Genomic DNA, 27,115 nt, shown 5'->3' on the forward strand with positions numbered 1-27,115 from the left:
AAACTATATGATCAATTATGTGTCAGCTTCTCTCTGAAGAGAATGGTGAATATGGATGGGAACACCAGTGTCATGCCTGAGGTATAGTAAGGAAGTAACTTGGCAAAAGCAAATATTTAAATGTTCTTTATTTTTTTTTTATTACGAAAGATACAGAGAATAAGAACCTATCTATAAACCAACAACCAGCTTTATCAATTTATAAGAATTGGCCATATTTGCTTATTTTTTAAAGAAGTAAATGATTAAAAGATATCTCCCTTTGCATCCTTTTCTCAATCTCATTTTTCTCCCCCTGCAGACAGATGTCACCACTGTTTTGGATTTAATTATTATTTCCACGAATGTTGTAACATTAAATCTATATGGTATTTAGCCATATACCCATAGCATCAATTTGCATATTTTCAAACTTTATATAAGTGGTACCATCTCCTTCAAAATACTCTCTAGTTCAATTTCATTAATATTGTTTTAACATTTATTCATGTTTGGTTTTTGTTTTTTGGTTTTTTTTAGATTTATCCATGTTGAAAGAAGTATCTCTACTTCATTCCTTTTAACTTGGGCTATAACTTACATTCACCCTAATGGTTATTTTGATTGCTTTAAACTTTTCATTCTCAAATAATGCTGAAATAGACTTTCATGTACATCACTCTAAACACATGAGGAGAGACTATAAGAGGTTTAAGTATGGAACTGCTGGGTTAGAGAGTAACCACATTTTCAACTTTACTAGATATTGCTAAATTATCCTAAATACAACTACTTCCAATAACACTGTATGAACATTCCTACTGCTCCACATCTTTCCAATAATTGGCTCTGTAACGCTTTTGCCAATATGATGATTTTGAAATACTTCACTGTGGTTTTATTTGCATTTCCCTTACTGTAATGGATACAATTATTCTAATAAACCCAAATCCATCCTTTATTTACAGGTATAAACCATCTTTATCATATGCAGAATTTCTACAAGTAGGTCAGATTCAACAATTCTCTTGCTGTCTTAAGAATTCACACTTCATAGATGAATTTCAGAACAAAGTTGTGAAATTAAAGGGCAAAAAGACCTGAGGAATTTTGTTCTAATTGCAGTGAATTTGTAAATTAGGAATAACATAACATTATTATCCTGAGTCTCTTCAGCCTAGATTATATGCTACTCCTCAGTTTATTATTCTTCATTTTGCTGAGTCTAGAGAATCTATTGTTTTATATTTAACTATAAACAATTTCAATTTCAGCTTTAAATAACTTTAAATAACTCCATGAGGACATAGTCTTAGTATTGGTCACTATTGTCTCCTCATATCTAAAACAGTGTCCAGCAAACGGTAGCTACTCAATATTCACTGAATGAGTGGAAGCATATATTTCAAATATGTAAAAGCCTATATATATTTGTCTGTAACTTTTTTCCCTCAATCCCCTTTTCATTTCAATTTTACAGCCACTGGTTAAAAATTTTACAAACTTTAGACTTCTTCTGTGGTATGGAACAATTTAAATACTTCTTAAATTTACCTAGATTCACCCAATACAATTGCCTGGGCCTGGTGCCTTTTTTGAGTTAATTGTGATACTCTGTTCTTTTTCTTGATCTAAATTGAGTTCTATATTCCTCTCTGTGAATCCTCATTTTCTTTATATTGATTGGTTTATCCAATTCTCTTTAGAAACTTCCTAAAACTGGTTGTAGGTGTAGGTCTACTACTTGTGTCTATATTGATTACTTATCTAGAGTATGAAGACTCCCACTTATGTTTCTAAAATTTTGGGGTTTTCTCAGTTCTGACCTGCTGCTTCCCAGGGATGTTCTCCTTTGTCCACTGAGGAATCTTGTTCTAGCTGTGAGGAGTAAGCGAGTTAATATATGTTGAGTATGTAGAACAATGCCTGGTGCATAGTAGGTACTCAATACATGTTAGCTATTATGATTTATTGAATATCTGCTATGTTTGATGTGCTATGTGAAGCACTTTACATGCAAATTTATTAATATGCATCAATCTACAACAGACACTATTTCATTTAATAATCACATTTCTACAATACAGTATCCTTTATTATCCCTATTTTAAGAATTAAAGAAAACCCTGAGGTTTAGATAAGTCAAACAAATTACTCAAAGTCACATAATACCACAGTAGTGGTAGAGCTATGATTTTCCAGAATCTAAGCTCTTAGTCCTGGGAAGTGCCTAGTGCTCAGAGAAGGAGACTGGAATAAAATAAGGCTGAAAGGTATAGAACCAGATAATGAAGTGCCTCATAGACAATTTTAAGACTGTGGATATTAGCTTAAGAACAATAGTAAGCCCCAAAAAAGTTTTAATTGGAGGCAGTGATGTATTCTTACACTCAAAAAAATCAGCTTGGGGCATGACAGGAAATGAATTTAAAGGGACCAAAAGTTGATACGGGAAGACCTGTTAGAAAGCTACAGCATGGTGATCCAGGTGAGATGAATCTTAGACTAGGGCAACAACATTTGAGACAGAGAAAAGAGTATAAATTCTGGAAATATTTATGAGATAGTGTCTAGAGGACTTGGTGATTGACTGGATTGGGTGGTGAGAGGGACTCCCCAAGATGGATTCTCTGATGATGAGCAAGGTGTGCATGCTGCCTGAAAGTTTTCTTGCATTCCTTACATTCATAAGGTCTCTCTCCAGTATGAATTCTCTGATGTTGGGCAAGGGATCCACAGTAACTAAAAGCCTTTCCACAAACGTTACATTCATAAGGCTTCTCTCCAGTATGAACTCTCTGATGTTGAGTAAGGGATGAGTCATTGCTAAAAGCCTTCCCACATTTAATACATTCATAGGGTTTTTCTCCAGTATGAACTCTTTGATGTTGGGCAAGGTAGGCAATCTGGCTGAATGCTTTCCTACATTCTTGACATTTATAAGGTTTTTCTCCAGTATGAATTCTCTGATGTTGAGCAAGATGTGAATTCTGGCTGAAAGCCTTCCCACATTCCTTACATTCATAGGGTCTCTCTCCAGTATGTATTCTCTGGTGTACGGTAAGGTATGCACGAAGGCTAAATGCTTTTCCACAGACATTACATTCGTATGGTTTCTCACCAGTATGAACTCTCTGGTGTTGAGCAATGGATGATCTATTGCTAAATGCTTTCCCACATTCAATACATTCATAAGGTTTCTCTCCAGTATGAACTCTCTGATGTTGAGCAAGGTAAGCAAACTGGCTAAAGGCTTTCCTACACACCTTGCATTCATAAGGTTTTTCTCCAGTATGAACTCTCAGATGTTGAACAAGGTGTGCATTCTGACTGAAGGCTTTCCTACATTCCTTACATTCATAGGGTTTCTCTCCAGTATGAATCCTCTGATGTTGAACAAGATTTGATCTCTGGCTAAAGGCTTTTCCACATTCTACACATTTATATGGTTTCTCTCCAGTATGAATTCTTTGATGAAGTGTAAGAGATGAGCTCTGGCTAAAGACTTTTTCACAGTCATTACATTTCAAGAGTTTCTTCTCTGTATAGATACTCTTGGGCTTAATGGCCATTAAATTTTTTTTAAAGCTTTTCTTATGTGTATCATGTTTATGTACTTTCTCCTCTTTGGTGATTATCTGTTGTGTATGAAGCAGTGTGTTCGGATGGAAACTTCCCCAAGATTTGTTATATTCTTGTGCTCTTTTATTAACGAGGGCTTCTTCATGAGTGATTGTCTCTTCCTTGAAACATGCTTTCTGATTTACTGGCTGTCTCTCAAAATGGCCTTCGCATTTCCATTCTTCTCTCAAACTGGAATACTCAAGGCCATAGCTTGTGAGTTTTTCTGTTTTCTGTGATGATTGTGCTTCATAAATGTCCTGCTTTGAAGTTAATTCTTCAGTCTCACACATAGATTCCCAGCCTGAAAAACAGTAATTTAAAAAAATGTCTGTTCTATCATGTACCAGAAGGAACATTTGTGAAAGTACATTCATAAAGTGAAGTATGTGAATTTAATAAATAAATAAATAATAAATTAATAAATTTAATAAATAAAACTACAAGAACATTTGCTTTTGTAATTCTGATGTTTGCAAGAAACTGAAAATAGGTCACACAGAAACTTGAGGAGGAATGAATAGAATTTTAAGAAAGTCAGTAAGGTAAATCTCAGGTCAATAAGGAATTATAGAGGGGGAAGGGCTTGGTTATAATTTTATGCATGTATGAATAACATAGGCAGTGAAATAACCTCCATTTTTATAGTTGCTTCTTTCAAGAATATTCATTGAAACTTGTGCCATATATTCTCCTAAATGCTTTTGATATTATAGTAAACAAAACAAAGATCCTTACCTTTGTGGACCTTATATTCTTAGGAGAGATAGGAAATAAATGCTAAATGAGTAAATTTTATTGTATATTAGGAAGTACTAAGTGCTACAGAAAATGAAAGGCAGGGTAAAAGAGATTAGGAATGTTGGTGAAGCAAGAGGTAGGAATAATTAGTAAGTTAACATTTAAGCGAAGATTTGAAGGAAGTGAAGAAGTTTGTCACTTAGTTATATGGAGAAAGAGCATTCTAGGCAAAGGAAACAGCCTAAAAGTAGAAGCATGTTTGCTATGTTTGAAGAATAGCAAGAAGGCCAGTGTTGCTGGAGAGGTGTAGTAGATAAAGTCAGGAGAGAAAAGATTATTTAAGCTTTATATGCTTTCTAAGGAATTTGGCTCTTACCCTGAGTGGGATAGAGAACTACTGAAGTGTTTGTGGAGTAGAGGAGTGATATCTATTTACAATTTAATAAATATACTGAAAGGTGGCAAATAGGGAAGAAGCAAGGGGACCTATGATTTTAGTAATCCAGGTGAAGATGATAAGTAACCAGACCAAGGAGCTATCAGTGGAGGTATAGCGAGATGGTCAGATTCTAGGTATATATTATAGGAAATGCCAAGAGGATATCCTGACAGATTGGATATGAAATGTAACAGAAAAATGAGATAAGCAAGCCATCAAAGTTTACGGTCTGAGCAATGGCAGGATGGATTAGCCATCAGCAGTGAAAGGGAAGGCCATGGGCACAGCAGGTTTAGGTGGAGAGATATGGAAGATCTGGAATTCAGTTTTGAATATAATAAATTTAAGGTGTTTTTTATTTATTTTTAAGGTTTTATTTATTTATTTGACAGAGAGAGAAACACAGCGAGAAAGGGAACACAAGCAGGGGCAGAGGGAGAGGGAGAAGCAGGCTTCCCATGGAGCAGGGAGCCCAATGCAGGGCTCAATCCCAGGACCCTGGGATCATGACCTGAGCCGAAGGCAGACACTTAACAACTGAGCCACCCAGGCACTCCAGTTTTTTGTTTTTCTTGATAAATGTACTTGAAGCTGCACTACTACCCTCTACTACATAGGTTGTGTCCTACAATTTTGGCAGTTAGTGTTTTCATTGTTATTCATTTCCACGTTTTGTAAATTACTTTAGGTGTTCTTTTTTTTTTTTCTAAATCCTCTATATTCCTGGAAGGAGTGTCACTGTTATTCATAGTGAGCCCCTTGGACCACATCTGCTAGTTTATAACTATAGTTTATGACTCATGACATGCCCCTGTATAGTTTTTGCTAATTTGATGATTTAGGATGGAGGCTAGCCATGCCAGAAAGACCAACCACGTGACTTAAAGGGTTGGTGCTTTGAGCCACCATGATACCAGTTTGACTTTTGGGAAGGGAAGGAGGCTGGTGATTGAATCATGTTGGGCACTGGGCAATGACTCACTCAATCATGCCTACATAATGAAACCGAAACACAAACAACCCTGTACAATGATGCTCGCTTGAGAGCCTATTCTTTTGAACACTGAAATGTCTGGAGGGCCCCTTCGTGTTTGCAGCTCTCGCAGACCTTGCTCTTGGTGTCTTTACTTTTGGCTGGTTCTTTGTATCTTTTGTTAAAATAAAACTGTAATCATAATATAGTTCTTTCCTGACCTCTGTGAGTCACTGTTGTGAATTATCAAACGTGAGGGTTACTGCAGGTACCCCCTTATCAGTAGCCAGCATGTCAGAAATGAGTGTGGCCCTGAAGATCCAAACTTGCAGTTGGTGTCTGAAATAAGCACAGTCTTGTGTAGACTGTTCTCTCAGATTTTGCAGTTTGGCAAACTGACTGTAAGAATTTTTTTAAATCCTAAAGTATATCAAAAAAGTAAACATGTATCTAGGATAGACTATGTGTTGTCCATAAAAGATGCATTAATTTTAAAAGATTGAAATCATACAAATTATCTTTCTCAATCATAATAAAATGAAACTAGCAATAAATAGCAAAATGAAAACTGGAAAAAATCCACAAATATGTGGAAATTAAACACTTAAACAACCAATGGGTCAAAGAAGATATCACAAGCTATCTTGAAACCAATGGAAATAAAAATGTAACATACCAAAAATTATGGGATGCATCAAAAGCTGTGCTAAAAGGGAAATGTATAGCTGTTAATGTAAGTTGACTGAATCAGTAATCCAAAATCTTCTAACAAGAAAAGTCCTAGGACCACATAGTGTCTGTGGTGAATTCTATCACACGTTTAAAGAATTCACACAAATCCTCCTCAAACTTTTCCAAAGCAATGAAGAGGAGTGAAGACTTCCAAACTCCTTCTATGAGGCCATCATTACTCTGATACCAAAGCCAGACTAAGATACCATAAGAAAACTAGAGACCAATATCTCTTATGAGAATTGATGTAAAAAACATCAACAAATACTAGCAAACTGAATTCAACACCATATTATATGGATTATACACTGTGACCAAGTGGAATTTATTGCTGGAATGCAAGGATGGTTCAGCAAAAATTAATGTAACACACATTAACAGAATGAAGGAAAAAAACATGATCATTTCAATTGGTGCAGAAAAAGCATTTGACAAAAGTCCAACACCCTTTCATGATAAAAACACTCAACAAACTGGCAATAGAAGGAAACTACTTCAACATAATACAAGCCATATATGAAAAGCCCATAGCTAAAATCATATTTAATGGTGAAAGACTGAAAGCTTTCCTCTAAGATTTCCAGAAGCAAGGCAAGAATGCATACTTTCACCACTTCTAGTCAATATAGTACGGATGTTCTAGCCAGAACAATTAGTCAAGAAAAATAAATTTTAAAAATCCAAATTATAAAGGAAGAAGTAAAATTATGTGTTTGTAGATGACATTCTCTTATATTAGAAACACTAAAGACTCCACATGCCCCCACCACCCATTAGAACTAATAAACAAATTCGGCAAAGTAGCAGGATACAAAGTCAACACACCCAAATCAGTTGCATTTCTATACATGAACAATGAACAATCTGAAAAGGAAATTAAGAAAACAACTCTATCTACAATAGCATAAAAAAGAAAACAGGAATTAATCAAGGAGGTGAAAGACTTGTATAGTGAAAACTACAAAACATTGCTGAAAGAAATCAAATAATATGTAAATAAATGGAGATATCCTGAATTCATGGATTAAAACATTAATATTGCTAAAATGTCAATACTACCTAAAGCTATCTACAGATTCAGTGCAATCCCTATCAAATCCCAATGATGTTATTTTTTTCCAGAAATAAGAAAAATTGATCCAAAAATTCATATGGAAAATCAATGGACCCCAAATAGTGAAAATAATCCTGAAAGGGAAGATCAAAGTTCCAGAACAAATCTGGAAAAGGAAGAACAAAGTCTCACACTTCCTGATTTTAGAAATTTCTACAAAGCTACAGTAGTCAAAACAGTCTGATACTGCCATGAAGATAGACATACAGACTAATGGAATAGAAAATAGAAAGCCCCAAAATAAACCCTCACATGTATAGTCAAATGACTTTTGATAAGGGTGCCAACATATATGAAAAACCCAGCTATTATCATCCTCAGTAGGGAAAAACAGCACTCTTCCACTACAGTTAGGAATAAGACAGGGATGTCCACTCTCACCACTGTTATTTTTTTTTAAAGATTTATTTATTTATTAGAGAGCACGAGTGGGAGGGGCAGAGGGAGAAGGAGAGAGAAACTTAAGTAGACTCCACACTGAGTGCAGAGCCCAACATGGGGCTCTATCTCATAACCCTGAGACCATGACCTAAGATGAAACCAGGAGTCAGACACTTAACTGACTGTACCATCCATATGCCCCTCTCACCACTGTTATTTAACATAGTACGGGAAGTCCTAGCCATAGTAGTCAGACAACACAAAGAAATAAAAGGCATCCAAATCATTAGGAAGAAGTCAAACTTTCAGTATTTGCAGATGATATGATACTCTATATAGAAAATCTAAAAGACTCCACCAAAAAATTGCTAGAATTGATACATGAATTCACTAGAGTCACAGGGCAAAATAAATGTATAGAAATCTGTTGCATTAGTGGCTAAGAGACATATGAAACAATGCTTAACATCACTTATCATCAGGGAAACACAAATCAAAACCACAATGATACCTGTCAGAATTGCTAAACTAACAACTCAGGAAACAACAGATGTTGGCAAGGATGTGGAGAAAGGGGAACCCTCTTACACTGTTGGTGGGAATGCAAACTGGTACAACTACTCTGGAAAACAGTATGGAGGTTCCTCCAAAAGTTAAAAACAGAACTACCGTACGACCTAGCAATCGCACTATTAGGTATTTATCCAAAGGATACAAAACTACAAATTTGAAGGGATACATGCACCCCAATGTTTATAGCAGCACTATCAACAATAGCCAAATTATGGAAAGAGCCCACATGTCCATCGACTGATGAATGGATAAGGAAGATGTGGTATATATATATACAATGGAATATTACTCAGTCACCAAAAAGAATGAAATCTTGCTATGTGCAATGGCAGGGATGGAACTAGACTGTATTATGCTAAGTGAAATAAGTCAGAGAAAGACAAATACCATATGATTTCACCCAAATGTGGAATTTAAGAAACAAAGAGATGAACATAGGGGAAGGGAAAATAAAATAAGATAAAAACAGAGAGAGAGGCAAATCATAAGAGACTCTCTCTCTCCCTTTTTTTTTAAGTAGGCTCCATGCCCAGTACAGAACCCAGTGTGGAGCTCAAACCCACAACTGTGAGATCAAGACCTGAGCCAAGATCAAGAGTCAGATGCTCAACCGACTAAGCCATCCAGGAGCCCCAGGAGTCTCTTAACTATAGAGAACAAACTGAGGGTTGCTGGAGGACAGATGGGTGGGGGAGATGGACTAAATGGGTGATGGGCATTAAGGAGGGCACTTGTGATGAGCACTGGGTGTTAAATGAAAGTGATGAACCACTAAATTCTACTCCTGAAAGTAATACTAGAGTATATGTTAACTAACTTGAACTTAGATAAAATCTTGGAAGGAAAAAAAGAAAGAAATCTGTTGCATTTCTATATACCAATAATGAAGCAGCAGAAAGAGAAATCAAGGAATCAAACCCTTTAACAATTGTACCAAAAACCATAAAATACCTAGGAATAAACCTATCCAAAGAGGTGAAAGACCTGTACCTAAAAACTATAAAACACTGATGAAAGAAATTAAAGATGACACAAAGAAATGGAAAAACATTCCATGCTCATGGATTAGAGGAATAAGTATTGCTAAAATGTCTATATTACCCAAAGCAATCTATAGATTTAATGCAATCCCTATCAAAATACCAACAGCATTTTTCACAGAGCTAGAACTATCCTAAAATTTGTATGGAAACACAAAAGACCCCGAATAGACAAAGCAGTCTTGAAAAAGAAAAGCAAAGCTGGAGGCATCACAATTCTGGACTTCAAGTTATATTACAAAATGTAGTGATCAAGACAGTATGGACTGGCACAAAAATAGACATACAGATCAACAGAACAGAATAAAAAATCCAGAAATGAACCCACTACTATATGGTCAATTAATCTTTGACAGAGCAGGAAAGAATATCCAACGGAAAAAAGACAGTCTCTTCAACAAATGGTGTTGGGAAAACTGGACCATTTTCTTATATCATACACAAAAATAAATCCAAAATGGAGGAAAACCTAAATATGAGACAGGAAACCATTAAAATCCTAGAGAAGAACATGGGCAGTAACCTCTTTGACATCAGCCATAGCAACTTCTTACTAGATATGCCCTGAGGCAAGGGAAACAAAAACAAAAACAAAAAAAAACTCTTGGGACTTCATCAAAATAAAAAACTTCTGCACAGCAAAGGAAACAATCAACAAAACTAAAAGGCAACCTACCGGAGATGATATTTGCAAATGACCTATCTGATAAAGGGTTAATATTCAAAATCTATAAATAACTTACCAAACTCAAAACCCAAAAAACAAATAATCCAATTCAGAAATGGGCAAAAGACATGAATAGACATTTTTTTTCCAAAGAAGACAAACAGATGATAAGGGTGTCAAGACCATTCAATGGGGAAAGGACAGGCTTTTCAACAAATGGTGCTGAGAAAATTGGATATCCACATGCAAAACAATAAAGCTGGGCTCTTCCTTTACATCATATACAAAAGTTAACCCCAAATGGATCAAAGACCTAAATGTAAAACCTAAAACTAAAATACTTTTAGTTGCAAACATAGGGAAAAATCCTCATGACATTGAATTTAGCAATGATTTCTTGGTTATAATATCATAAAGCATAGGCACCAAAGGAAAAGTAAAACTGAATTTCATGAAAATTCAAATCTTTTATGCATTAAAGGTTATAATCAACAAAGTAAAAAGGCAACCCACAGAATGGGAGAAAACATCTGCAAATCATGCATCTGAAAATGCATATATATCCAGAATATATAAAGAACTCCTACAACTGAACAAGAACACAATTAAAAAATAGGCAAAGGACTTGAACAGACATTTTTCCAAAGAAGATATACAAATGGCCAACAAGGATGAAAAGATGTTCAATATCATTAATCATTAGGGAAATGCAAATCAAAACCACAAGATGCTACTTCATACTCATTAGGATGGCTACTATTAAAAAAGAAAGAAAGAAAGAAAATAACAGGTGGTGATGAAAATGTGGGGAAATTGGAACCCTTGGCACTGTTGGTGAGAATGTAAAATGGGAGAGCCTCCATGGAAAACAGTATGGCAGTTCCTCAAAAATTAAAAATAAGATCCAGCAATTTCTCTTCTAAGTATATACCCAAAAAAATTGAAAGCAAGGTCTCAAAAAAGTATTTGTGCTCCTGTGTTCATAGGAGCATTATTTACAATAGCTAAAGATGGAAGCAACCAAAGAGTCTGTCATTAAATGGATGGATAAACAAAATGTGGTATATACATACAATCGAATGTTACTCCACTTTTAAAAAGGAGGAAATTGTGACACATGCTACAACATGATTCAACTTTGAAGACATTATCCCGTGTAAAATAAGCCAGTCACAAAAAGACAAATGCTGTATGACTCCACTTATATGAGGTATGTATATAATGAAATTCATAGAAAGAAGGTGGAATGGTGGTTGCCAGGGACTAGGGAAGGGGAGAATGGAGAATTACTGTCTAGTGCATATAGAGTTTCAGTCTTACAAGATGAAAAGAGTTCTGTGGAAAGATTCTGGTGATTGTAGCAAAACAATATGAATGTACTTAATGCTACTGAACAATATACTGACATCTCAATAGCAACAATAGAAGCCAGAAAAGTATGGAGTGGTATCTTTAAGGTACTGATAAAACTAGTAACTGTCAATTTATGCGTGCATATATTTAAGATTCTTACATGCATGAAAGCAAAATAAGTATACAAAACAAATGAACAAATTAATAATAACAAAATAGTTTGTATAAATAGTATATTTATTGATAAAGGAATTAATACAGGAAGAAGTTCTGGGATATAAAAAGGAATGGTGAATGAAGAAAATGAAACATGGGTAAATCTAAACAACACTAACTAAACAAAATAATGGTCTAATTTTGTAACTTCATAAAACAAAATAATCATTTATGGGATTAAAAGAAATAACTAAAAAGAGGGTAAGTGAAATTAAAACATTCTAAGGTTCTTATATTTTTAAGGGAGGAAAATAAAGGTAAGGATTAACTTTAGACTTTATTAAGGTGACTATAAATGTTAACTTTTTTTTAAAGATTTTGTTTCTCAGTAATCTCTACACCCAACCTGGGGCTCAAATTTACAACCCTAAGATCAAGAGTCACATCCCACTGCCTGAACTAGCCAAGGCGCCCCATAAATGTTAAATTTTCTAAGCTAGCTAATAGAAGAATAGAAATAGACTGTTTAACTTTCAAATTAGCAGATGGAGTAAAAGTCAAGAAACAAGGAAAAAATAGGAAAAGAATTTATAAAAGAAAATGAGATGTGGAAATAAGTCCAGTTCTATTAGTAATACCAAAATATGTAATTGACTATCATCATTTAGTTAAAAGATACAGATTATCAGAGTAGACTAAAAAACTCTTTAGCTATATTTACTCTTTACAAGACAAACACAGAAAGTAAGGGAGTATAGGGATAGAGACACTACACCAAGGAAGTATTAACAAAAGAAGGCTAGTATAGCTACACTAATATCAAGCAATATAGTTAAGGGAAAAATCATCACTAGATTTTAAGAGGGAACAATAATATAGGGAAGAATTTACCAGAAAGATAAAACAATTCCAAAAACATGTGATCTAATAAAATAGTTTCAAAATATAAAAAATCAGTAGTCAGAATTACCAAAAAAATTTATGTATTCATCATCAGAGTTCTTTAACATGTCTTCCTATAATTGACTTCTCAGAGATTTTTTTTTTTTAAATCAATAAGGATACAGAAGATTTGATAGCAAAATTAATGAGCTAATCCAAGGAACATATATCAAATGCTGTATATTGCACAACCAGAAACATATTATTTCCTAGGACACACCAACTATTTACCAAAATTAACCACTGAGACATAAAATAAGTTTTAAAGAATTTGAGTTAAATAGAAATATTCTCTAACCACAGTGCAGTTAAACAAAAAACTTGAATTTGGAACCTAAAAATTCCAAGTAATTCATGGGTCCGAAAAAAACTTAATGGAAATTAGAAAATGCTTAGATATACATGATAACAAAAATGCAACCTATCAAAATATGTGAAATACAGTCCTAATATAGTCTTAAAAAAAAAAAGATTTTATTTCTAAGTAATCACTATACCCAGTATAGGGCTTGAACTCACAATCCCAAAGAGTCACATGCTCCACTGAGGGAGCCAGTCAGGTGCCCCTATTCCTAATAGTCTTAAGTGCTTATAATAGAAAAGAGAAAGCCTCAAAAACAATGAATTATCTAACTTTATTTATTTATTTTTTTTTTAAAGATTTTTATTTATTTATTTGACAGAGAGAGACACAGCGAGAGAGGGAACACAAGCAGGGGGAGTGGGAGAGGGAGAAGCAGGCTTCCCACTGAGCAGGGAGCCCGATGTGGGGCCCGATCCCAGGACACTGAGATCATGACCTGAGCCAAAGGCAGACGCTTAACGGCTGAGCCACCCAGGCGCCCCAATTATCTAACTTTAAAAGTGAAAAAAAAAGTAGGGATAGCATAAACAAACATAGGAAGAATTAAATAATAAGAGAAATATATGAAAAAATTTTAAAGATTTTTATTTATTTATTTGACAGAGAGAGAGAGAGCACAAGCAGGGGGAGAAGCAGGCAGAAGAGATGGAGAAACAGGCTCCCCACTGAGCAGAGAGCCTGATGTGGGGATTGATCCCAGGACCCTAGGATCCTGAGCAGAAGGGAGATGCTCAACTGACTGAGCCACCCAAGCACCCCCATGAAATTTTTAAAAAGATAAATTAGAGAGGATCAGTGAAGTGAAAAATGTCTGAAAACACACACACACACAAAAAAAGATAAATCCAGGGCGCCTGGGTGGCTCAGTTGGTTAAGCAACTGCCTTCGGCTCAGGTCATGATCCTGGAGTCCCGGGATCGAGTCCCACATCAGGCTCCCTGCTCAGCAGGGGGTCTGCTTCTCCCTGTGCCCTCTTCCCTCTCATGCTCTCTGTCTCTCATTCTCTCTCTCTCAAATAAATAAATAAAATCTTAAAAAAAAAAAAAAAAAAAAAAAAAAGATAAATCCATGGAAAAATTTGTTTCTCCCTTTTTGGAAGAAAAAAGAGGTCATAATTATATACACTGCCAACTTCAGATAAGAGAAGATAATGGACAACTTCAATCTAATAAATTTGAATATTTACATAGGTCATAAAAATTCTTAGAAAAATACTATAACTCCATGATTATAGGAGAAACAGGATCTTATAACAAATTGAATTAGTTGTTTAAATTCTTTTCATAAGAAAAAAATCACAGGCCAAGGTGAACAAAGTTCTACCATTCAAAAAACAAAGAATTTTTATTTTACACAAATTATTCTAAGGAAGAAAAAAGAGGAATACCCACCAATAAATTTTATGAGACTAGTATCTTGATTCCAAAATCTGACAAGAAGAGTACATGAAGGGAAAACTGAACATCAGCCTTACTCACTGATTAACGTAGATGCAAAAAACCCTAAACAATATATTGGCAAACAGCAAGTAGCCATAAATGAAAAAGATATAAAGATGGGTTTACCTCAGGACTACAAAGTTAGTTCAACATTAAAAATGTAATATGTAATTCACCACATTAACAGATGAAAAACTAAAAACCATCTAATCATCTACAGAGAAAAACATTTGTTAAAACTCCAAAGCTTTCTATAATGAAACTCTAAAAAACAGAAACAAAAAGATATCTACCAAAAACCTTTAAATGTCAGGGTTATTTATAACAAAATATGAAAGCACTCTTTCAAAATACGAAAAGCACTTTAAAGACCAAAAGTGAACAAGAATGCCTGCTATCATCACACAACAAAATGAAATAAAAAGCATCCAAATCGATAAGGATGCCTTCACTATTAGATGACATACTATATGTAGAAAACTCAAAAGACTTCACCAAAAAATTGCTAAAACTGATAAACAAATTCAGTGGTGATTATAAGTGTTGCAGGATACAAAATATACAGAAATCTGTTGCATTTCCATACACCAAAAATGAAACAGCAGAAAGAGAAATTAAGAAAACAGTCACATCTACAATTTCACCAAAAGTAGTAAGACACCTAGGAATAAACCTAACCAAAGAGGTGAAAGACCTGTGCTTTGAAAACTATCAAACACTGATGAAAGAAATTGAAGATGACACAAAGAAAACATCCCATGCTCATGGACTGGAAGAACAAATACTGTTAAAATGCCTACATTGACCAAAGCGATCTATACATTTAATGCAATCCCTATCAAAATACCAACAGCATTTTTCACAGAAGTAGAGCAGATAATCCTAAAATGTATATGGAACCACAAAAGACTCCAAATAGCCAAAGCAACCTTGAAAAAGCAAAGCAAAGCTGGAGGCATCACAATTCCAGACTTGAGTTATATTACAAAGCTGTAATAATCAGAACAGTATGGTACCAGGGGCACCTGGCTGGCTTAGTTGGTGGAACAGGCAACTCTTGATCTCGGGATTGTAAGTTTGAGCGCCATGTTGGGTGTAGAGATTACTTAAAAATAAAATCTTAAAAAAACCAACAGTATAGTATCAGCACAAAAATATACACATAGATCAATGGAACAGAATAGACAATCCAGAAATAAAACCACAATTATATATATGGTCAATTAACTCTGACAAAGCAGGAAAAACTATCTGATGGAAAAAAGACAGTGTCTTCAACAAATGGTGCTGGGAAAACTAGAGAGCAACATGTAAAAGAATGAAACTGGACCACTTTCTTACACCATACACACACCAAAAAACCTAAAAATAGATTAAAAACCTAAATGTGAGATCTGAAACTGTAAAAATCCTACAAGAGAGCACAGACGGTAATTTATCTGACATTGGCTGTAACAACTTTTTTCTAGACAGGTTCCCTGAGGGAAGGGAAATAAAGGCAAAAATAAATTATTGGGACTACATCAAAATAAAAACCTGTACAGCAAACAATTAACAAAACTAAAAGTGAGGGGAGGGGCAGAAAGAGAGAAAGAAGCAGACTCCCCACTGAGCAGGGAGTCTGACTCAGGGCTCACTCTCACAACCCTGAGATCATGACCTGAGCCAAAATCAAGAGTCAGATGCTTAACCAACTGAGCCACCCAGGCACCCCTCAGGAACATAATTTTTTTTTTTTAAAGATTTTATTTATTTATTTGACAGAGAGAGACACAGTGCGAGAGAGAACATAAGCAGGGGAAGTGGGAGAGGGAGAAGCAGGCTCCCCACTGAGCAGGGAGCCCGATGCGGGGCTCGATCCCAGGACCCTGGGATCATGACCTGAGCCGAAGGCAGACGCTTAACGACTAAGCCACCCAGGCGCCCCAGGAACATAATTTTGAGTTGAAAAAAAAAAAAGAATTACATGCACCATGTATTTTCACATGTAAAAAGTTGAAAATACACAAATATAATATTTTGTTTAAGGGTAATGGCACAACTATTAAGAAAAGTCAAGGAAAGATAAGCAAAATTGTAGAATAATGGTTTCCCCAGTAAGGGGTGGGGATGGGCCATGGATAGGGAATGGTTTATCATCAGGCGGGGGCCCTCAAAGGCCTATAATGGCATTGACAATTTTCTCTCTCTTTTTTTTTTTTTCTTAAAGTCATCTCTATACCCAACATGAGGCATGCTCTACCAACTGAGCCACCCAGGCACCCCCAAAATTTTCTATTTTTTAAGCTAAGAAGTAGGTACATGGGTTTTGTTCTATTATTATTTTGTTCTATTATTATATTATCAATATGTATATTGATATATAGATATAGATATCCTAATATACATTCATGCATGTGAGATTTATTTAGTAATAATAATTAATAAATAAAATTTAACCATATATTCTTTGACACTACAGTTCCACATCAAACATTGTTCTTAAAAAGCTGAACAAGGACATAAAAGACTGGGGAGAAGTACTGGAGGGGGTGAGTTGGGGAGTGGTATTAACAGACATATTGGGCACCTGGGTGGCTCAGATGGTTAAGCGTCTGCCTTTGGCTCAGGTCATGATCCCAGGGTCCTGGGATCGAGTCCCGCATCGGGCTCCCTGCTCCTTGGGAGCCTGCTTCTCCCTCTGCCTCTCTCTCTCTCTCTCTGTTTCTCATGAATGAATAAATAAAATCTTAAAAAAAAAAAATTAAAAAAAAAAAAAAAACAGACATATTTACAGTGACCCTCATTTTCTTTTGAACTTTAGTCTTCCATTTTACCTTAATGCTTCCTATGTCTATCTAAAAATCCTTCCTATGCCACAAACCTAAACTCTTCATTTCTTCTGTCTCAAATGTTTCCTAGCTTCTCACCTGTGTTTTTGTTAGAGACCATCTTCTCCATTACCCAGACTCCTTGGCCTCTCACCTTTCTCTGGGCTTCCTTGTGTCAGCTTTTCACATATGCCATTTACAGCTAATACTGTATCTCTGCTACTAGCCCATCAATTGTTTGATAACTTCTACAAATATGTAGCACTCTAGCATTTTGTGGGTACTGTTTAAAAATTCAATAAATGTTGATGAAAGGAATGAAAGAATGAACTTACCATTCAGAGAGAAACGAGGCATTTGGAGATACACTACTACTACAATAGCAACTAACAGCCTTTGAGTTCACAATATGAGAAAGGAACTGTTTTTTTGTTTTTTTTTTAAAGATTTTATTTATTTATTTGACAGAGAGAGACACAGCGAGAGAGGGAACACAAGCAGGGGGAGTGGGAGAGGGAGAAGCAGGCTTCCCGCTGAGCAGGGAGCCCGATGCGGGGCTCAATCCCAGGAACCTGGGATCATGACCTGAGCCGAAGGCAGACGCTTAATGACTGAGCCACCCAGGCGCCCCGAGAAAGGAACTGTTAAAGCACTTTAAAAGTATATCCCATTTTACAGATGACAAAATAAAAGTACAGAGAGGTTAAGTAACTTGCCCAAAATTTTACTGCATGTAAGTGTCAAGACTTGAACCTGGCACTTTAGTTACAGCTGTCTGTACTACTCAAAAGTTTATCAGATTAGGAAAAGTTTTTTAAAGACTGGAAGAGACTTATGAAACTGGGAAGGAATGTGACTCAGAATAGATAAATGAGTTCTTAGAAAGGAGGGAGCAAAGTATTAAAGGAGGGACAGTGAAGAATAACAAATTTGGGAGAACACTCTAAAAGGCCTCAAGTTTCTAGTAAGACCTAGAACATCTGAGAACATGCCAACAAAGAAGAGTGAAGAGGTGCCTCTAAGTCAAGCTGAGCCGTCACCTCCAGAGGTTTTTGCCTGCCTATTTCCTCTTCACTCACCTGAGCACAAGCCTTTTGCCAGTTCTCTCTTCACCATCCAGGGCTCTTTCCCTTGTTCCAACAATAATATCACACTGGGCTTAGAAAAGCAAAGTCCTGCAATGTATGAGAAGAAACAATTTAGTCATGCTGTAGATATCCCAGAACTCATAACCAATCCTTTGATCAACAGGGAAGGGGAGTTTACAGTAAGACAGGGATAAATGTGTAAAGGATGTGTATTCAAAATATAGGAAAGCTGAAGCTTCCAACACAGATTAATAACAGACCCGTCCACTGGCAACTTTATAAATATTAAACCATTGCTTTGGCACAGCAACAGACATTCAGCCAAGCACTGAGGATGCCATCCAAATATTCACAGTGGTGGTAGCAAAGAGGCCCTTATGTGTAGAAACTCAATTTTACACGGACAAGATATTCTTACCCAGGGACACCAAGATCCTATAGTTCTCCAACATCACATTACTGTACAGATGCCTCTGGGAAGAATTTAGACAGTCCCACTCCTCTTGGGAGAAATCTACAGCCACATCTCTGAAGGTTACCAACTCCTGAAATAAAACAAATAAATGAATGAAATAACTTCATCTCTTACCATATTCACCTTACTTGTTCTGCCCTAGGCATACTGGGCTCTCCCTGACATTACATCCTCAAACCAAAGATGTCAAGCATGTTCCCCCTCAGGCCTTTTGTACTTCTCAAATCATTCTGTACAAAAAAAGCAAGCTCTTACTCCTGTTCCCTATTTCCCTAACCCTCCTTTATTGTTCGGCATGGCACCTAATTATTTTGTTACTGTCTGCTCCCAGCCTCCACTAAAATGTGAAGTCCATGAGGGCTTTGCTCACTGCTATATCCCTTGTTATAGGGCAGTATTTGCCACACATGACGCATTCAAATATTTGCTGAATAAACTGAATTAATGAATGAATGGTTTGAAAAGTTCAAGAAACTATGGGAGGATCAAAAATGAGACCAGAAAGTGCTGGGGTGCCTGGGTGGCACAGTCAATTAAGCATCCCACTAGTGGCTGTTTCTGCTCAGGTCATGATCTCAGGGTCCTGAGATCGAGCCCTGTGTCAGGCTCTGTGCTCAGCACGTAGTCTCTCTCTCCCTCTGCCCCTCCCCTTGCGCACATTCTCTTTCTCTCTGAAATAAATAAATAAATCTTTTAAAAAAATGAGACCAGAAAGTGCTTGCTGTATCTCTGAAAATTGTGCTAGACCAAGGAGAGCAAATCATCAATTCTATTAAAATTCAAATACTTTAATTCAGAGTACTTAAAATTTTGTATAAAGAAATGGGTGTTCTGCTCAGAATACTGCTTCTGCCTGTAGGCTGGGCAAAGTTCTTAAAAACTTGGAGCTATGCTGTGATTCAGCTGGATTCTAGGTTTCTATAATGTGACCACCTGCTGATGAAAATTAACGTGTGTGTGTGTGTGTGTATACACACACACACACACACACACACATATATATATATATAATTTTTAGAAGAGGTGAATCTGTCAAGGCAAGAAAACATTTATTGGGCATTTGATACAATTTTGTCATAGTTAAACTGTCTCTACAGAATAAAAATTATTAAAGTGTTTTACAGGGGTGCCTGGGTGGCTCAGTCGGTTAAGTATCTGCATTCAGCTCAGGTCATGATGCCAGGGTCCTGGGATTGAGCCCCATATCGGGCTCCCTGCTCAGCAGGGAACCTGTTTCTCCCTCTCCTCCCCACTCATGCTCTCTCTTACTATCTCTGTCGCTATCTCTGTCTCTCTCTCAAATAAATAAAACTTTAAAAAAATTCTTTATTTCTTAAGGGCGCCTGGGTGGCTCAGTCGGTTAAGCGGCTGCCTTCGGCTCAGGTCATGATCCCAGGGTCCTGGGATCGAGTCCCGCATCGGGCTCCCTGCTTTGCGGGGAGCCTGCTTCTCCCTCTCCATCTGCCTGCTTCTCTGCCTACTTGTGCTCTCTCTCATCTCTCTGTCAAATAAATAAATAAATAAAATCTTTAAAAAAAATAAAAATAAAAATAAAAAATAAAAAAATTCTTTATTTCTTTCAAAGTTATTTTAAAAAAGTGTTTTACAATACTCAGTAACTTTTTTCTTATTTATAATTATATGAAGTAGTTTGTGAGTTTCTTCATCTCTGCCCTACCAATAATATAACAGGAACATTTGTTGCAGAAATGTTCCTGTTAAGAGTTTGGTTCATATGCCATATATGCTTCCAAAAATGTTTTCCTTACCTTACATAAACATATATAATAAATGTATAACTATTTTTTAATATATGACATGCATTTTTCTTTTTTTTCTTTTTTAAGATTTTATTTATTTATTTGACAGAGAGAGACACAGTGAGACAGGGAACACAAGCAGGGGGGAGTGGGAGAGGGAGAAGCAGGCTTCCCGTGGAGCAGGGAGCCCGATGTGGGACTCGATCCCAGGACCCTGGGACCATGACCTGAGCTGAAGGCAGTTACTTAGCGACTGAGCCACCCAGGCGTGCATGACATTCATTTTTCAATGATTCTTTTAATGAAAGTTAATGAAAATAATGACAATGTCAACATAATGAGCTTAAATTATTACTTTAAAATATTTGACCTCTAACAAATGATCTCTTAAAATATTTGACCTCTCTCTATACATACAATGGAATATTATTTAGCCATAAAAAAAATGAAATCCTGCCATTTGCAACAATATGATGGAGCTAAAGAGGATAATGCTAAGCAAAATAAGCCAGTCAGAGAAAGATAAATACCATATGATTTCACTCATATGTGGAATTTAAGAAACAAAGCAAATGAACAAAGGGGAAAAAAAGAGAGAGAAACCAAAAACAGACTCTTAACTATAGAGAACAAACAGATGGTTACCAGAGGGGAGGTTGGGGGGGGCAGATAGGTGAAATAGGTGAAGGGGATTAGGAATGCACTTGTCTTGATGAGTACCAAATAATATATAGAACTATATATTATTATAGAACTAATATATAGATCACTATATTGTACACCTGAAAACTAATATAGCACTGTAAGTTAACTACACTGGAATTTTAAAAAAAATTAAAAATAAATTTTGATCTCTAACCAAATACTTGGTTTCAAAATCCATTCATAATTGTAATCAAACCAGGATGAAGAAAGTCAACAGTTCTCTTCACCTTTCTGCCCTCATAGAAACAGGTTTCCCAGCTGAGAGGACTGACTACTTCCCTTGAATCCCTGTCATGTGGTGACTGTCTTATTTCCCACATTCCTTGTACCACAGCACCTGGAGGTAAGGCAGGTAATCTCTTTGCTCCTTACCTTTGTTTCTAGACCATTACCCCTCCCACCTCCCTAAAAGACACCTAGTTTTAAATGTCATGAAATTAGACTCTGTCATCCCTCCCTGTTTTAGTTGTCTACCAATTCCTGGTAGATACCAATACTCTGTCATTCCTTGAACACTTCAGCGCCTGGCTCACTGTCACTCTCTCCAACGCTGCTCCTATCACACATAATCTTTGGTCATTTCAATATCTGTATAAATAATCCAACAACCAGGCCTCTCCATTCTGTGTCCCTTCTCTCCTCCAGTAGTCTTGTCCTCCACACTTCAATAGTCATTCACTTCCAGTGCCATGCCCCAGACTTTGTCATTACCAATAAGTAGCAAACCCTCCCTAATCTCAACTCTCCCACTCTGACTTCTACCTCCTATATTCCAACTTTTGCCCTCTGGTACCCCAATTAGGATAATTCTTTGACCCCACTAGAACCTACAAATCACTGACTTACCACATTTTCACTGTTCTCAATCCCACATCCTCTCACTTCCTAGCACAGCCATTTATTATTAATCACCCCCATGCATATACCCTCAACTTCCCTGCCCTTACCCACCTGGTTAAACCACTGCCATCTCTCAGCATACTCTATTTCTGTACCCTGAACAGCTGTACTTTGCTGGAGAAAATCACACCAATCATGCTAACTGGTCTCACTTTAAATTCATGACACTAACTTCAAGAAGGCCAAAATGCCTATATGATACATTGGTCCAGTCCATTCATGTCCCACTCCCCTAAATGACCATTCCATACTTTCCCTCTCTCCTCAAATCTTCAATACCTTTTTCCTCATCCTTACTAATGATCTTGCTTTCTGTTTCACTCAAAAAACAAAATCCATTCTAAGAGAATTTCCACAAACTCCCACAATATCTACACATCTATCTGCACTGTCCCAACATACTTTAACTTGCTCCTATTACTAGTCTATATGAACAGCCACTTTCTCAGCAAAGGCCAACCCCTCCACTTGTCCACTAGACCGCAGGTCCTCTTCCTCCTCAAGCAGTGTTCCAGCAGTCCCCTCTTCACTTCTCTTCATCTTCAAATTTCTCTTTCCACTGAATCTCAAACATCAGAATACAGCTATAAACCCATCTTGAAAAAACCTTGTTGACCACACTTAAGTTACCACAGCTAAACTATTTGAAAGAGTTGTCTATACTTTCTATTATTTCTATTCCTGCTGTGAAGAATCATATAATACGACATGTGTAACAGAATCACTTTGCTCTGTTAAGAATAGACTTAAAAGAGAGGAAGGGTAGAAGTAGACAGAAAAGTTAGAAGAGCATAGCAATAACCTAGGTGAGAGATGACAGTTTGGACCAGAACAGAAGCAGTGTGGTAGTAAAAGTGGTCAACTTCTGGATATGTTTTGAACATAGAACAAACAGAACTTCATGATGGAAAACTTTTAGCTTGAGCACCTGAGGTAGGGAAGTACGTAGAAGTTCCCTAATTGGTTTCCCTGTTTCTATCCTTGTCCCAATCAGTTTATTCTCAATAGCAGCCAGAGTGATTCTATTAAGTGAGAAATAGATCATGTCACTTCTATGCCCCCAAACTTCCAATGGCTTGTTTCACTAAGTTTGAGACATTTGAGTTTGAGGTATCATTATACAACCAAATGAAGATGCTAAGTAGGTAGTTGGATATACAAGTATGGATTTCAGGAGAGAGGTCTGGACTATATATAATTTGGTGGTTGTTGGCATATAGATGGCATTTAAAGCCATGAGACAGAAGAAGATTACCAAAGGAGTGAGTGTAGGTGAAGAGGACCAAGGACTAAGCCTTCTTACTTAACAGGTGCTCAATAAAAATTGTTGAGGGAATGAATATTTGGGCAGAGACTATAATGAAGAAGTTAGTCTGTATCTTGGGGAACAGCATTCCAGGCAGAGGGAACAGCAAGTGCAAGGCTATGAGTTAAGAATGTACTCAGCTCAGGGACGCCTGGGTGGCTCAGTCAGTTAGGCAGCTGCCTTCAACTCAGGTCATGATCCCAGGGTCCTGGGATCAAGTCCTGCATCAGGCTCCTTGCTCAGCGGGGAGCCTACTTCTCCCTCTGCCTGCTCTGCCTGCCACTCCCACCTGCTTGTGCGCTCTCTGACAAATAAATAAAATCAAAAAAAAAAAAGAATGTACTCAGCTCAAAAAAAAAAAAAAAGTGCTTAGCTCACTACAAGGAAGTTAGAATGGCTAAGAACTGAGTTACAAATGGAGTGATTAGCTGAGCTCAGAAAGATAGTCTGGGACCAGATTAGGTACCGCCTTGCAGGCTAAGGCAAGGACTTCAGCATTTATCCTGAATGAGGTGGGAATCAACTGCTGGAGGGTTTTAACAAGTGACATGATTAGTTACCCAGAAAAGTTTCAGCAAAAGCAAAGTTAATGTCTGTTTGGTTTAAAGAGCAGGAAAATATTTCAGGAAATAGGAAACACCAACTCACCTGGTACATGGCTTTAAGAAGTCCAACAGCCATTCTTTCTTCTTCTTGGCTCTTCTCTTGGGAAATGGCAGTGTCCTCAGATGACTGAGATGGGGAACAGAACATGAAAAACTAGGGTTTCCTTGCAGCATCCAGAATCGCCAGCCTAGAATTTTTCAGCTTCTCTTTCCTTCTGCTGCACCCTTCCTTCCAATAGAGAGAAAGCATACTGGAGACCTAGAAATTTGTTTGCATGCAATTTAACTCATGTCTAAATCACTTCCTAATTTATTATTTTAGCAATAGATTTTCCTAGATTTTTACAAATAAAGACTACAAGGAATGTAATCATTTACATAAAGGCACACAACTAATGAGTAACAGTACCCAGATCAAACAAAGGTCTTCCTGACTCCAGGCTTTCTCCTCTCCAACAGACCAGTGGTTCTGAAACTTGGTGGCACACTGGCATCACCTGGCTAGCTTCAAAAGATATTGGTGGCACACAGTCTCACTCAGTCCCCCCACATACTCATTCTTAAAAAACTACAGCGCCAACCACGGTCTTACACACAGAACAATCAGCGGCCATGGGTATGGGCTGTCTCACACCGTCACGCTCTCCCACAGCCCCAAGTCTCAAAAACTAGGCTATCACAACCGACGTTTACATTCACACAACCCCAGTCACAAAGAGGCCGTGGGTACTGGAACAACGGGGGACACAATACCCTCCCACCCCCACTCACAGTCTCACACTCCGTAGCATCAACCATCGACTCGCTCGCACCCACAGTCACATATACGACGTGCACAGGCACATCGGATGACAGTCTCACACTGTGTGACAACCAACCACCATCTCGCACCTACAGTCACACCGAGGGCCCGGGCACCGACGTCCGGGTGACCCTCAGGCCACTCCTCAGCCCATTCCCTACCTGCAGAAGTGAACTGCGGGAAGATCCCGTCCCCGCCCCGAAGGCTCTGGCTATCTCAATTCCGGCCCACCTCCTGCCCTGAGAGTCTGATGGGAACCCACCCCCGCGGGCCCGGAAAGAAGCGACTGGGCCTCCGGAGGACACAAAGGGGCCGCCGGCCCAGTGCTCGCAGGGGCCACTGGGAAATGTAGTCCAGACCAGAAAAAGCGGCGCTGCGGAACCCGACTGCCCTGGCGCGGCGCCGCTGGGGCTTGGTAACGCCGCCCCCTCTGCCCCGGGTCCTCCCACGCCGGCCTCTCTCTGGCCCTACAGAGGGAACCCAAATCTCACTTCGGGGCCTGGGTCCGTCAAAGGAACCCGGTCGAGCGTCAACTAGACGGACTGGGATTGAAGTGCGCAGGCACAAGTGCTTGGTCCCCCTCCCTTTGCAACGGGGCGGAGAACTTAGAGGCGCCGAGTAGCCGCGGGGGGTGCGGTTCGTGTGTGCGCGTCCACACAGATGGGGTGAGGGGCGAGCTCCTGCCGTTGAGCTGAGGTACCCGAAAAAAGTGTGTAGGACGGGGACAGCAGAGAGTAGAGTGCGCAGGGGCACTATACTTCCACCCAGTCTCGCCCTCCCTGGTGTTTTTGGTTCGGGAATGGGTTACCTTGAAGATCGGAGAGGAGAATGTCACCTTTTGCATACGGTTCTTGTATTTGTGATTTGGTGATTATGGGTGTGAATGTGTCCCCCCTTCCTAAAATGGCTCTTCTGCTGGGTATCTTCAAAGTTCTCTTATTCTTTCCTTTCAGATACAAATGTCATATCCCCAAAAAGGCCTTCCCTGATCACACCTCTCTGGCCGCCTTGATCTGATCTATACTCCCATAGAACAATAGTGTTTATATTTTAAGTTTTTATTTATTGTCTCCCCACAAGTTCTGTCACATGACTGTAATTTTGTGAGTTGGTATGTGACTCTTTGATTCTGTCATTGTGTGTGTTTCTGTGTAAAACTCTGGGTGTCAGGGTGGGCATGCTGGTTGTCTGTGACCATGTGTAAGATTGTGTTATTGTGTAACATTTGTGATGTTACCTGTGAGAATGTGTTATAATAGAAAGGGACTGACTGGTGGAGAGTGGAGTAGGAATGTAATAGGATAGTGTGTGTGACAGGTCCTGAGCATTAGTCTAATGGATGTGGTTATGTGTGAAATTTTTCTCTGTGGTATCGGGATTAGAAGGCACCTACTGTGTGCCAGATGCTCTTCAAAGTGCTGGGATACATACAGACAAAATAAACTTCAAAAAATAGCTAATAGAATACTACTGAGCAGAAGGACAACCTCAAGAGGCTAAATATTTGTATAATTGAATAACAGATAGAAATCTGGATCTACACAAGAGAATGAAGAACATTAGAGATGATACTACAGGGTAAATACGTAAGACTTTTTTGTTAATTAAATCTCACCAAAAGATAAATTACTGTTTAAACAAAAACAAAAACAATGTAGCTTTGGATGTATATGCAAATCATATAACAATAGTACAGAGGCCAGGAGAAGTAAATGGAAATAAACTATCCTAAGGTTCCTACATTATTTTTTTTCTTTAAGATTTTATTTATTTAGGGGCGCCTGGGTGGCTCAGTCGTTAAGCGTCTGCCTTCAGCTCGGGTCATGATCCCAGAGTCCTGGGATCGAGCCCCGCATCGGGCTCCCTGCTTGGCGGGAAGCCTGCTTCTCCCTCTCCCTTTACTTGTGTTCCCTCTCTAACTGTGTCTCTCTCTGTCAAATAAATAAAATCTTTTAAAAAAAAAGATTTTATTTACTCATCTGAAAGAGAGAGAGAGCAGGGGGGAGGAACAGAGGGAGAGGGACAAGCAGACTCCATGCTGCATGCAGAGCCCAATATGGGGCTCCATCTCAGAACCCTGAGATCATGACCTGAGCCAAAATCAAGAGTCGGATGCTTAACCGACTGAACCACCGGTACCTGTAAGGTTC

The 27,115-nt window shown here is 37.9% G+C and overlaps 1 protein-coding gene across 6 annotated transcripts; it reads right to left on the reverse strand.

Moving 5' to 3' along the window:
- On the reverse strand, positions 1-25,306 carry LOC116623264 (zinc finger protein 570). Of its 6 annotated transcripts, none has more exons than XM_032390288.1 (5): positions 25,127-25,306; positions 24,207-24,290; positions 18,831-18,957; positions 18,404-18,499; positions 1-3,904 (listed from the first exon to the last, which is right to left on the reverse strand). In XM_032390288.1, the coding sequence occupies exons 2-5, from the start codon at positions 24,237-24,239 to the stop codon at positions 2,550-2,552; spliced, it is 1,611 nt and encodes a 536-aa protein (XP_032246179.1). In that variant the 5' UTR covers positions 24,240-24,290; positions 25,127-25,306; the 3' UTR covers positions 1-2,549. The 6 variants fall into 6 exon arrangements, with proteins under 6 accessions (XP_032246179.1, XP_032246177.1, XP_032246176.1 ...); XM_032390286.1 differs by having other exon boundaries at positions 24,207-24,388; XM_032390285.1 differs by having other exon boundaries at positions 24,207-24,392.
- Positions 25,307-27,115: the final 1,809 nt, after the last annotated feature.

Source organism: Phoca vitulina, unplaced genomic scaffold, assembly GCF_004348235.1.
Source record: "Phoca vitulina isolate PV1807 unplaced genomic scaffold, GSC_HSeal_1.0 scaffold58, whole genome shotgun sequence".
NCBI classification, from domain to species: domain Eukaryota; kingdom Metazoa; phylum Chordata; class Mammalia; order Carnivora; family Phocidae; genus Phoca; species Phoca vitulina.

Coding starts and splice junctions, on each gene's coding strand:
- LOC116623264 (XM_032390283.1), bottom strand. CDS start 24,961: ATGGTTGATGCTACGGAGTGTGAGACT. Junction 18,958..24,206: donor TTCTTAAAGCCATGTACCAG/GTGAGTTGGTGT, acceptor GTTTTATTTCAG/GAGTTGGTAACCTTCAGAGA. Junction 3,905..18,403: donor GGCAAAAGGCTTGTGCTCAG/GTGAGTGAAGAG, acceptor ACTGTTTTTCAG/GCTGGGAATCTATGTGTGAG.